Source organism: Vipera berus, assembly GCF_964194415.1.
Source record: "Vipera berus genome assembly, chromosome: 9".
Lineage (NCBI taxonomy): Eukaryota > Metazoa > Chordata > Lepidosauria > Squamata > Viperidae > Vipera > Vipera berus.
Genome location: NC_138212.1, coordinates 12,203,903 through 12,217,386, shown reverse-complemented (window position 1 = coordinate 12,217,386; position 13,484 = coordinate 12,203,903). Strand labels below are relative to the sequence as shown.

At 40.8% G+C, this 13,484-nt stretch overlaps 1 protein-coding gene across 1 annotated transcript in view; it reads right to left on the bottom strand.

The window, feature by feature from the left end:
• The window catches only part of LOC308672225 (mitochondrial peptide methionine sulfoxide reductase-like), a gene marked incomplete at both ends in the record, with an annotated part of 42,560 nt that overhangs the window by 19,504 nt on the left and 9,572 nt on the right, over nt 1-13,484 (bottom strand). The window contains 3 exons of the mRNA XM_081334947.1: nt 4,394-4,498; nt 8,441-8,560; nt 8,858-8,926. Coding sequence (XP_081191073.1) covers nt 4,394-4,498; nt 8,441-8,560; nt 8,858-8,926 — 294 coding nt within the window. The remainder of the gene's footprint in view (nt 1-4,393; nt 4,499-8,440; nt 8,561-8,857; nt 8,927-13,484) is intronic.

Here is a 13,484-nt window from a genome sequence, read left to right as displayed (position 1 = left end):
GTGGAACAAGAAATCCCTTTTTTATCAGGAGGACCATCTTGATTGTTAGGATTGAATCTGGTTTTTACAACTGCAGTTCAATATTTTTTTTTGGGGGGGGGTACGGATTTCACATGTTGATTTTCAGCAATTGTGCTACTGAAAATTTACTAGTGAAGTTGGAAAGAAGAGGATTCCTTCCACAAGAGGATTCTTTTCAGAAGGTGGACTTAGACCCATAAATTGTCCAAGCTTAAATTAAACAGGCCTTTGATCGATCTGGGTATAACAGTGTTGGTCAATCCTTAAGTATCTAAAAATATAAGATTAGGATCCTATTAATATATAAGCATAGAATCAGCTATGAAAAGAGGGCAAGAATGGACTATTGTATGCAAACAGACACACACACTAATCACGTAGTAAATTATGTTCTTCCTTTTTCAGTGCACTGTTATAATAATGATTGACGACTTAGATTCTTACAAAATCAGCCCAGTCTTATTTCCTATAAAACCGTCTACTACTCTCTTTCTTCCCAGGCACTATGGCTGTAGATAGTCCAAGCTTCTATAAATTACAATCTTCCATAATTGGCCCTGCTGGTGGAAGAATGAGAAGGGGCCATAGTCCAAAATGCTGCAAGGTATCGTACAGTGCTGGGATTCAGCCAGTTTGCACCAGTTTGGCACAACCAGCAGCTAGTTTTTTTTTTTATTGAAAAGTTTTATCATACATTTTGTCTTTAACAAACCCCCCTACCCCTCCCCTATCCCTCCCTCCTTACCCCTCCCCCCCTCCCCCCCCCCCGACTTCCCAGAGCTAAGTACAAGGTATAAAAAACAAAAAAAAAAGAATCATAAACAACCATATGCTAACAACCATAAACTCTAAAATCTATCACTCTCTAGCTCATATAGGATAACTACAAACACTATTAATATAAAATATATAAAAAAAGAGAAAAAAAATTAAAAAAAAGGGAAAAGAAGGAAAGACTTATTCAAATGCTACATGAAACTTTTTAGTCCCATATTTGTTCTGGATATACTCAATCCATTTTCTCCACTCCATAATATAGCGTTCTTGCGAATGATCTTTCAAATAGGCCGATATCTTTGCCATCTCTGCCAGGTCAGAAACCTTTAAAGTCCATTCTTCTATAGTCGGCAATTCCTCCTTCTTCCAATACTGACCTATTAAGAGTCTTGCTGCCGTAATTAAATTCAACATCAACTTAGTGTCCACAACTGTTGCATCTGTAATTATTCCCAACAAAAAAAGTTGCGGACAAAACTTTATCCTCTGTTTAAAAATCTTCTGCATGTTCCACCAGACTTTTATCCAAAAAGCCTTAACCTTTTTACAAGTCCACCATATGTGAAAATATGTTGCGTCTTCGTCACCGCACCTCCAACATTTAGGCTGATAATTCGGATACATACTTGCAAGCTTTTTAGGATCTAAATGCCATCTATAAAACATTTTATAAAAATTCTCTCTTAGATTTTGAGCTTGTGTAAATTTTACGTTCCTCACCCAAATCCTTTCCCACGTATCCATTGTAACAACTTCTTGGATATTTTGGGCCCATTTAATCATACAATCTTTAACAAGCTCTGTTTCTGAGTCAATTTCTATCAATGCAAGATATATCCGTTTGATATGTGCTGGACCCTGATTTCTAATTTGCTTTATCAAATTTTCATCAGTCATTGTAAAACCAATTTTCTGGTCTTCTTTCCACCTGGCCCGTAGCTGAGTATATTGAAACCAATTTTGAACAACCTTCTCTTCTCGCAAGAGGCTATATGATTTCAAACTCCAGACATTTCTTTCCAAGCTCAGAATCTCCTTGTACGTAGTCACATCATGTTTGAAACCAGCATGTATATTTTCTATTGCGTGTTTTGGAATTGCCCACAATGGTATTTTACAATCTTGCTTATGTCTATACTTCTTCCAAACTCTCAACAATGCCTGTCTTAGAATATGCACTCTAAACACATTGTCTACCTTCTTGTCATACAACAAATATGCATGCCAGCCAAACAACAAATCGTGGCCCTCAAGATTTAATAATCTCTCTTGTGTCAAATTAATCCAATCACTTATTCCTACTAATGCAGCAGCTTCATAGTATAGTTTAAGATTAGGCATTTTAAGACCACCTCTCTCACGAGTATCCTGCATAATCTTAAGTTTAACTCGTGGCCTTTTCCCTGCCCAAACAAATTTATTGATACCTCGCTGCCATTCCTCCAAATTAGACTCTTTCTTAAGAATCGGTATCATTTGAAATAAAAATAGAAATTTAGGCAGGACGTTCATTTTCACTGCTGTGATCCGTCCCAACAAGGACAATTGCAATTTTTCCCAACTCTCCAATTCTTTTTGAATATTCACCCATAGTTTTTCATAATTATTTTTATATAACATCTATAAACATATAACATCTATCTTGAATTGTTTTAAATATTGAAAAACTTTCTTCCTCTTCTGTGGTGAATTTAGTCCATTAACGTTCCAAGTTAAAAATTTAGTTGTCATGCATATCATCCCAAAGCTCTTGAAGCACTGCTTTGATAGGACTATCTTTTTTAGGCCGTGCTCCTCCCACTGCTTGGCTGTAAGTACGTAGTGGAAGTTCCATAGACTTCTGCTGATCTTGTTCTTTTATTTTTTTTGATCGTTTTAAAGCAGCACGCGTCACCCTCTGCTCTCTAGGATCATCCAAAGAAGTTGTAGCTTGATCTCCTCCAGCACCATTCTCCTCTGTCTGTCCATCTTCAGCCTCTTGATGTTCTCCTTCTCCAGATCTCTTTGCAGCTTCCAGAAGTGATAATGGGGTTGCTTTTAAAACGTTATTGTAAAAATCACGCGCCTGCATCACAGTAACCAGACGGTACCTTTTACCTTCATGCATCACCATCAACCCAACTGGGATCTCCCATCTGAACCTTATATCTCGTTGCTTGAGCTCTTGCACAAGAAATGTAAAATCCTTCCTTCTCCTTAAAATCTTTGGAGGAATTTCTTTTAGAACCAAAACTTCTTGATCAGCAATCACAACTTTAGAATCATAGGCAGCTTGTATAACTTCATCTCTAATTTCCCTCTTTGCAAAATAAACCACCACATCTCTAGGCAGCTTTCTCTGTCTAGCAATCCATGAATTCACACGAAACACTTTATCCATGCCTCCCTTTATTTCAGATGCTGGCTGATTCAATACCACTTCCAGAGCCTCAGAAATCAGCTGCTTTAGATCTTCCTTAATATTCTCTTTTAAGCCTCTGATTCTAACAGCAAACTGCATCTGGTAATATTGAGCAAGACTCAATTCTCTGTCCATTTTGTCTCTTAAATCTTCATTCTCCAATACTTTTGCTTCTAATATGGCATTCTTTTGAGTCAAATCTTCCACTTTTTCATCCAGATCTTCCACACATTCAGCCACTTTATGCACTGAAGACAAAATGTCTACCTTCATCACACTGAACTTCTGTTCCATCCTCTCTTCCATTCTCTCCTCCAATTTCTCCAATTTCTCCTCCATCTGTGCAAATTTATCACCCATTGATTCCAAAATTACCTGGGCATGTTTTTCAAGAGCATCTTGTAAATCCTTCGGTGTCAATACATCAGGAGGACGCAACGCCTGCAATGATGATTGTTGCACCGGAGAAGTTCCACCACTCCGAAGAGTTTTTGGGGGAGGTTTAGCCGCCATCTTTTACTTTCACTTGTGACGCACTTTCACTTTAAGTTTAAAAAGTCCATCAAGCTCGAGAGTAAAATATAATAATCCTCTTCACCTTTTCCTCTTGTACCGCTCTGCCTTCTCCTTTTATTCCATAGTCCTTCCTTCAGGCAGGGGTGGTCGCAAACGCCTGGCTCTGCTCCAAGAAATCCGGAGCAGAGACGCTGACCAGCTGGGAGCGACCCAGGCTACGGGGGAGTTCAATCCTTCAGCCGCCCAAGCTACAAGCTCAGGCGGCCCCGGAGAACTCGACCCCTACCTGGGGCCTCACCCCCTCCTCTTCTCCCGAGGAGGGGGCTTCAAATTCACCCGAACAGCTGATCGGCGCTGTTTCGGGTGAAAATTACTCAGCTGAGCCGCGGGCAGCCCGGGAAGGCTGTCTCCGGCGCCGCGCAGCCACCGGAAGTCCCCAGCAGCTAGTTTTTTGTTGCCCAGGCCCAGAATGGACTTCCGGAAGTGGCATCCTTACAGAGAACTGGTTGTTCCCATATTTGAATCCCACCACTGGTACAGTACCAGCAAAGCTTAGGATTGCTTCCAAACACAATTCCTCTTGATGTGCTAGTAGAGTATTGCTTATGCTGCTTATAATTAATCAAGGTAAATAGATTGGTTTCCCACATTGCACCTTTCCTGACCCTAGATTTTTACCTTGGGTTGGATCATGGTTCTCCCAGAAAAATTGGAGGAGTTTTTCATAGCTGATTTTCTGTGGGTCAAACACTGCGCGGACCACTTCCACATGTCCTGTCATCCCTGGAAACAGAATGGAGAAAAATCACCGCAGGCTTTCTTTGAGCCTTGTCAGTTGTTGCAACCAATGGAAATTCACCAGGTCATTAGGCTAAATTGATGCTGCTTGCAAATTATACTCTGTGCTACAAAAATAACATAACAGGGACTCCTTGACCTACAAACATTCATTTAGCAACCATCTGGAATTACAACAGCACTGGAAAAAGAGACTTACAACCGGTTCTTGCACTCAACAACCATCGCTGCAGCTCCATGGCCCTGTGATCAAAATCCAGATATTTGACAAGTGGTATGTATTTATGAGGATTGCAACTTGCCAGGGACATGCGATTGCCACTTGCAACTTCCCAGCCGGCTTCTGACAAGCAAAGTCAATGGGGGAAGCTGGCTTTGCTTAATGACTGCACGATTCACTTAAGAGCTCCTATGATTCCCTTCACAACTGTGGCAAAAAAGTCATATAATCAGGCGTGTCTCACTTAACAAATGGCTTGCTTAGCCATGAGAATACTGGTCCCCAAGTGTGAGAAGACTTGGCATTTCTCCTGTGCACTGGGCTGGATGGGACGTGAGCTCCTCTTACTGTGAAAATGATTGCTTCAGCTCAGCTATGTATCTGACAGTGCTTTGGTGTATTGGATTTATATGGTTTGATATTTTTTTAAAAATTGAGTGATTTTGCCACTCAGAGTCCAAATTTATGAGTTGAATGGCCTTGTATATTCCTTAACTAAATAAATCAGTCCCCAGTACTGAAAGTATAGGAGCCGTGAGAAGCTATAAGAACTAGGTAGAAAGTTGAGGGTAAATTCTTCCACTGCTTCTTCCCAAACTATTTGATGTTATTTTTTTCCATTTAAGGCAATGTGGTCCTCAACTTACAACAGTTCACTTACTGACCGTTCAGAGTTTCATCAGCACTGAAAAAAGGGACTTATGACCGTTTTTCACACTTATGACCATTGAAGCATCCCCATGGTCACGTGATCAACATTCGGACACTTGGCAACTGACTCATATTTATGACGGTTGCAGTGTCCTGGGGTCATGTGATCCCCTTTTGTGACCTTCTGACAAGCAAAGTCAAGGGGGAAGCTGGCTTCACTTAACTATCATGTTTCTAAACCACTGCAGTGATTTACTTAATAACTATGGCAAGAAAAGTTGTATCATGGGTCCAAACTTGCTTAACAACTGTCTGGCTTAGCAACAGAAATTTTGGGCTCAGTTGTGGCCGTATGTCGAGGACTACCTGTAATGTGAACTTGTTCAGTGGGAGTTCATCTATAAAACAGGACTAACATCAGCAAATACAGACTCTTGTCACTGTACTGTTGGGCTCTGCCTTTCCAAACAGTTGTTACTCGAAAGCCCAAACAAACCAGACGTCTTAACAGGATAACAGAGTTGGAAGGGACCTTGGAGGTCTTCTAGTCCAACCCCTTGCTCAAGCAGGAGATCCTTTATCATTTCAGACAAATGATTGTCCAATCTCTTCTTAAAAGCCTCAGTGATGGAGCACCCACAACTTCTGAAGGCAAGTTGTTCTTTGGTTAATTGCTCTCACTGTCAGGAAATTTCTCCTTAGTTTTAGGTTAGTTCTCTCTTTGGTTAGTTTCCATCCATTGCTGCTTCTTCTTCCACCTGGTGCTTTGGAAAATAGATTGTCCCCCCCCCCTCGAATATTGGAACACTGCTATCATGTCATCAAGTAGACCACAACCTACTTCTTGGCATGCTTCTCGAAGCATATAATATTCATACCGCATATTAAGCAGCACTGCAGGGGTTAATCCAGAGCCTTCATCCCACTTGGAAACATTTGACACATCCCCGTTAGATTAATATCTCCTGTCTAAAGGAGGAATTTCTCCTTTTCACTGCTGTACCCTGATTCCCCCATGGAGTTAGAAATTCTCATCAGAGATGCATTTCCCCGGAGCAGTTTCTAGTTAATTTTGCTCAAGCAAGGCTGCTGACCCTCCTATGGTAATTAGGAGGGGAAAAGGAGGTGGGGATGGAGCAGGTGATGTTCAACCAGCCATGCCTACTATGCTGGGCCCTGTATGTAGCCCACTTAAGAACTGCAGTGATTTGCTTAACAACTTTGGCACACACACACACACACACACAGATCGTAAAATTGGGTTTGACCGACTTAACAAATGCCTCGCTCAGCCATGGAAATTCTCCTCCCGGCTGTGGTTGTAAATCAAGGACTACCTGCATACAGGACATTTATGTACACAGTACTTGGTCACTCTGTAATTACGTGAAGGATACCATGCTCCATTCACAAGAGCTTATAGCAGTGGTCCCCAACCTGTCTGGCTCTGCAGACTAGCAGCAGTGGTGGTGGGGAGGTGGTTTTGCACGCACACCTGCCGTTTCCACAAATGGCGCTTCATGTGTTCACACGCTTGCCTGCTGCTTGCATGGCCCGGTTCCTAATGGGCCACAGTCCGGTACTGGGATGCGGACCTGGGATTGGAGACTGCTGGCTTACAAAATTGTGTGGGGGAAAAATCTGGCTCCCCACTTTGTTGCTTCCAGCACCCCAATCAGTGTATCCCTGATTTATCTAAAAATGAGACAAAGGTTGGGAGATATAAGTGCAAACTACAGATTTGACAGATTAATTATTTTGGAGAGAAAGGTAAGTGAGTGAGTGAGTGAGTGAGTGAGTGAGTGAGTGAGTGAGTGAATGAGTGTATTTGCGTGTCAGCAAGCAAAAGAGATTGTCCCTCCTTCCTCAACATTGTCTTAATACACAGAATGTAGGTGACAGATGTGGGGAATGTTTCTTTCAGATAATCTTCCACACCCCACATTTAAAATGCTTTTGCAGTTAAGCTGCAAAACTGTCTGCTCTGATTTCTGCTGGATAGAGATTGGGAAGGATTAACTCTGCCAATAGACGCATCTGCCCAGGGAAGGACAGAGGAGAAGCAAGTGTTCCTCCCTGAGGTTCATAAAAGGCAACGCTGCCTCTAAGGAGGTACAAAACTCGCAGATCCAGGAACTGCACAGTCTAGTCAGGGGTAGGCAACCTTGGCTCTTTTATGATTCGTGCTGGCTCAGGAATTCTGGGAGTTGAAGTCCATGAGTCATAAAAGAGCCAAGGTTGCCTACCCCTGGTCTAGCTGGAGGTTCATCATGGTCCAAAGGGGAACGGAACATTCTAGCATTTTCCAAATCATTCTAGAATTCCCCAGAATAAAGATCTGACCTTAAATGTTAAATGAACCAATGGTTGGATATGTACAGTACAAAAGGTTAAACTATATGCAAACATAAAACCCTACCAGAATTAAAACCAAACATGCCTGGAATTACACACTAAGCATGGTTAGTGTGTTACTCAAATGTAACTGCTAGGTTTGTACGAAAGGTTGTGTGGACGAACTCAGCGTGATGTAACGAAGTAACTAAATTTCATTTTTAATGTGTACCGTTGTGCCCCCAGTAAAAAATGACAATAAAGGTTATCTGTCTGTCTGCCTGCCTGTCTATCTACCGTATCTATCTATCTATCTATCTATCTATCTATCTATCTATCTATCTATCTATCTATCTATCTATCTATCTATCTATCTATCTATCTATCATCTATCTATCTATCTATCTATCTAAAAGATGTAGCTGCTTTAAGAACAGGTGATGCCCCTTCTACAAGCTCAGCAGCATATTTTCTGGAATTGAATCTGAAGCTCTGCGCAATCCTAGTTTGAAACTGACTTGGTTAAGTGTGCAGTGACACACAACCACACCAATATAAAGTTGAAAATCAGAAAATCAGGGCAAGTGAGCTTATTGCCTTTGTTTCAGGATATAAAGATAGCTTTGCCTAACACTGTGACTCTCATATGTATAAGCCCTTGGATCAGACATAACTTCACAGAGAAAGAGATTCCACCCAGAATTCTTCCCCAGAAGACTTACCGCTGAGGACTTCTTTGTAGGTAGGATTGGCCGTGAAGCCTCCTGAGAATCCCACCTGTGTGGAGAAGACCCCCAACAGCTTCCAAAACATCTGTTCTGCTCCCCAGAAACATCCCATACCTGTGAGGGAAGCCAAGAAAAAGAAAAGCTGTAAGTGAATAAGTGAATTATTAAGACGTTCTATGTCAGCGGTGTCTAACCTCAGCAACTTTAAGGCTTGTGGACTTCAACTCCCAGAATTCCCCAGCCAACCAGGCATGCAGGTTACAGCAAAGCCTGCGTCTTTTCAATACATTAATTACATTATTTCTCTATTGCTGGTGCCAGAAATTTTAAAATTAGAATGCAGGATTGTAGCCTCCAAGTGGTGGGGACAGGGTTGTAATTGAATCTGGCCATGGACAAATCAACACTCACCAAATATTGCCATTTGCATTCCTTCTGGAAATGGAGGATATGTTGGGTTTTGATTGACGGCATGGACAGCTGAAAAAAAAAAGGGGAAGAAAAGTCATCAGAGATAGTCCTCAGTTGTTTAATGAACACCAACGGGCTAGTTCTTCCAAAAATACCTTAACTAAATTGTTTCTCTTGTTTCAAATAATATATATACAAAAATAGAGGAAGAATTATTTGATGATCCAAATGCATTGACTTGGAAAGCTAGTTGGCAAAGGAAGAAAGCTAGAGTAAGACTGAAGGAAACATTAAAGGGGATGCTATATTACTAATTAGATGTTTGAACATGGTTAAGAATAGATGGTTAGAAACAGAAGTATTATTATAACTAGATACATAGGATTTGTAATCAGAATATCATATCTTGGTATGAAAAGGGAAATAAGAATATGCTAAGAATTTTGAATAAGGGATGCTTTTGGTTACCCAAATATAACTTGTTTTGAAATTATAAATGATTGGGATACTTTGAACATGGATGGGAAATTAAAAATTGAAAAGCGCGAAAATAGGATATGGACTAAATAAATGGAAATTGAATACGAGTGCAATTAAGATATGCTTTGGTTAGAAAAGATATTTTAAACTGATATTATTGACATTATTAGAAAATTGTAAGAAATGTTGATATGCAATTGTATATTTACTAACAACAAGAAGAATTGCATTTGCTTAGTGTGGAAAAATGGTTCTTATCAGAAGAGAAGATGTACCGGAGGGTGTAATCTCGGATTTAGGTTGAAGAAGCTTATATGTACCAAGGAATCACTAATGGACTCAGTCATCACGTTGTCTATTGGGCACTTGTTTGTGAAAATAGAAAATTAATAAAACATTTATTAAAAAAAAGAAGATAGTTCTCAGTTAACGACCTTTCATTAGGTGACTGATGAATGTTACAATAGCACCGAACAAGAAACTTATGCCAGTCCTCCAAACTGCAGTTTTCACAGTGTGTCTGCAGTCTTGTGACTGCAATTTGAGTGCCCAGCAACCAGTTCATAATTATTATTATTTTTTTATTTTAATTCCATTTATATCCCGCCCTTCTCCGAAGACTCAGGGCGGCTTACAAGCTTAGCAGTAGCCTTCATTCTATGTATATGCCTGCTTATTAGGGCTTTCACACACACCCCAAGCGGCATTATTACAAAGTCAGCTTAATTGCCCCCAACAATCTGGGTCCTCATTTTACCTAGCTGGGAAGGATGGAAGGCTGAGTCAACCTTGAGCCTGGTGGGACTCGAACCTGCACTAATTGCAGGCAGCTGGTGTTACTTAAGGAGGCATCAGCCCACTGCTCCACCAAGGCTCTATATTATGGCGGTGGCAGCATCCCGCAGTCACATGATCTGTGACCTTGACTGGTCATGTTAAGTCCTCGCTTAACTATAGCAACTGGGACTGCTGAAGCTGCCATCACTAAGTGGTGCAGTCATGTGACATTGCACTTTGCAACCCTGTTGCTTAGCTACAAGGTTTTACCCCATTTTACGACCTTTCTCGCCACAGTTGTTAAGTGAATTGCTGCAGCTGTTAAGTTAGTAACCCGGTTCTTAAGTGGATCTGGCTTCCCCCCATTGACTTTGCTTGTCGGAAGGTTGCCAAAGGGGATCACGTGACCCTGGTGGGATACTGCAACCGCCATAAATGCCAAGCATCTGAATTTTTTCTCACGTGACCACAGGGATGCTACGAAGGTCGTAAGTGTGAAAAATGGTCATGTCCCTTTTTTCAAGGTTGTTGTAACTCCGAATGGTCACTAAATGAAAAGGTTGTAAATCAAGGATGACCGGTAAGAGATTTTCGTGAGCGTTTCTTCAAGGAAAGTGGTTAGAAGTGGGTTAAAATGTACTAGGCTAGAAAGTGGGAGGCTGTGAGTTCAAGTCTCGCCTTAGCCATGAACGCCCTCTGGGTGACTTTGGACCCGTTACTCTCTTTCAGATTGACCCACCTCACAGGATTGTTGTGGTGGTCAAAACAGTAGGAGGAAGTTATGTTGGATATGTTTGCTGCCTTGGGTTATTTGTAAAATAATAAGGGCAGGATGTAAATAAATAAGCAATCCAAACTAGTAAAACAATGAACAAAACGAACTGACAAATAAAAAAAATGAGAAACATAAATTGCCCTTGACATATTTATTTATTTTATTTTTATTTTTATTCCATTTATATCCCGCCCTTCTCCGAAGACTCAGGGCGGCTTACAAGCTTAGCAGTCATCCCTGTGAAACACAAACATCCTGGAGAGTTTGGAATTTAAGGACTACGGCAAACTTATTTAGCAGGGATATCACTACCATCATGCATTGCTACAAAAAGCACAGAGGCCACCAAAGCAGTACATCTGTGCAGTCAACTACGGTAGAATATTATAAAACGGTTGCAAGCATTCCAGTATCCAGGCATTCTTCATCAGGCAAGATAAAAAGAAGTCAGACAAACATAAGACGAGGAATATTGTGACTAATACTGATCTCACATCATTTCCAAGATACGTTCTGAGATGAAGCCCCCGTTTTGCAAAACCAGTTTCTCAAATACAGAGTACCATTTGGCCACTCAATCTCCCCCCACCCTGCATTCCCAAAGTTTGCTAACCATATAGGAGCTCTGTATTGAAAAATACGATTTCCAAGTGTTAAAAGTATACCTTCGCCGGGTTCACATATCCATTACAGATAGTCCTTACAATTGCAAGTAAGCCCAACATTTCCATTACTAACCATGGAAGTTGTTAAGTAAATCACTCCAGTTGAGCAGGGGGATGGACTAGATGATGATGATGATGATGATCATCATCATCATATTATTATTATTATTATTATTATTATTATTATTATTATTATTATTATTATTATTATTATTATTATTATTATTATTTCACTGTATTGTTAAGTGAATCTGGCTTCCCCATAGACTTTGCTTGTCAGAAGGTCACAAAAAGTGATCCCATGACCCCAGGACACTGCAATCGTCATAAACACGTGCCAGTTGCCAAGCGTCTGAATTTTGATCATGTGACCATGGAGATGCTGCTACAATCATAAGTGTGATAAGTCACTTTTTCCAGTGCTTTAACCTACAAAAAGCCACTAAACGGATGGCTGTAAGTTGAGGACCACATGTACTATATGGGGAAAGGAGACAGAGCAATATTTATATTATCAAAACCAGACATAATGTTGGTAGAGAGAGGAGAGGGAACCATTGTTCAGAAAGATTCTTAAAGGGAGACCCTTGTTAGTCTTCTCAAAAAACTCTGTCACTTTATCCTATGGAGGGAGGGAGAGAGAGAGAGAGAGAGAGAGAGAGAGAGAGAGAGAGAGAGAGAGAGAGAGAGAGAGAGAGAGAGAGAGAGAGAGAGAGAGAGAGGAGGGAGGGAGGGAGGGAGGGAGGGAGAGAGAGAGAGAGAGAGAGAGAGAAGCAACCCAGAAATACTAGCTCCATCTAAGACGTTCCTCCACTGTCTCATAAACTGATCCGGTAATGTGGGTGAATAAACATCCCTCCCTCTCCCAGATTAAGGCCACATAAACCCTAAATCTGATTGTTTTCCTTCTATACCCACAATTCTATATTAAGAATTCTATATTAATCTTTCTATTCTCCCATGTTCACGTTGCAAGCCATACTGAGAATGCTCCCTTCTCTCTCTCTCTCTCCCCACCTTAGTTGATAAAAGCGGCTAAATTATAGACCTTTGAAAGATTAGATAAAGGCTGTAGTTTATTGTTGTGGTCGAGGAGGAACTAGTTCTTAAGGTGAAATGGAAGCTTCTTATATTACGCCATACAACAGGGGTCTTCAAACTCGGCCCTTCATGGACTTCAACTCCCAGAATTCCTCAGCCAGCATGCCATGGCTGGCTGGGTAATTCTGGGAGTTGAAGTTCACAAGTCTTAAAGTTACTAAGGTTGGAGACCCCTGCAATAGATTATCCATGTATCTCTCTCTCTCTCTCTCTCTCTCTCTCTCTCTCTCTCTCTCTCTCTCTCACACACACACACACACACACACACACACACACACACACACACACACACAACACTGCAATACCAGAGCCTGGGAGGATCTACTAATTGCAATAGTAAAGTGATTTTGTATAAAAAATAAAGTGCAAGGATATACATCTGTATTTACCAGATATGTATGTTGTTACTGTATTTTCTTTTATTATTGAAACTGAAACTCCAAATCAAACTTCCCATTATCCTAATGCAGTGCTTCTCAACCTTCACCAATTTTAAGATATGTAGACTTCAACTCCCAGAATTCCTCTGCAAGCCGGGGTAAGAGAAAGACCGCTAGAAAGATCAATAAAGTCTTCCTGTTAACCTGCTTGGCTCTAGAAGGAAAATAATTAAATTATTTTAACTCCACAGCTTTCTTCTCAATAAATCTAGCTAAAGAGAACTCTAGGAAAATAGAGCTCGGATTACTTTCAGGTTAGGCAATATCAAACACCACAACATGAAATCTGCGTTTGAAACAGGAGGCAGTGTACAGCCATCAAGATTAACAGCCACCTATTGTCTGATACCTCAAGAATTTGTTCAGGCTTCTTTTAAAATTAAGGTGAC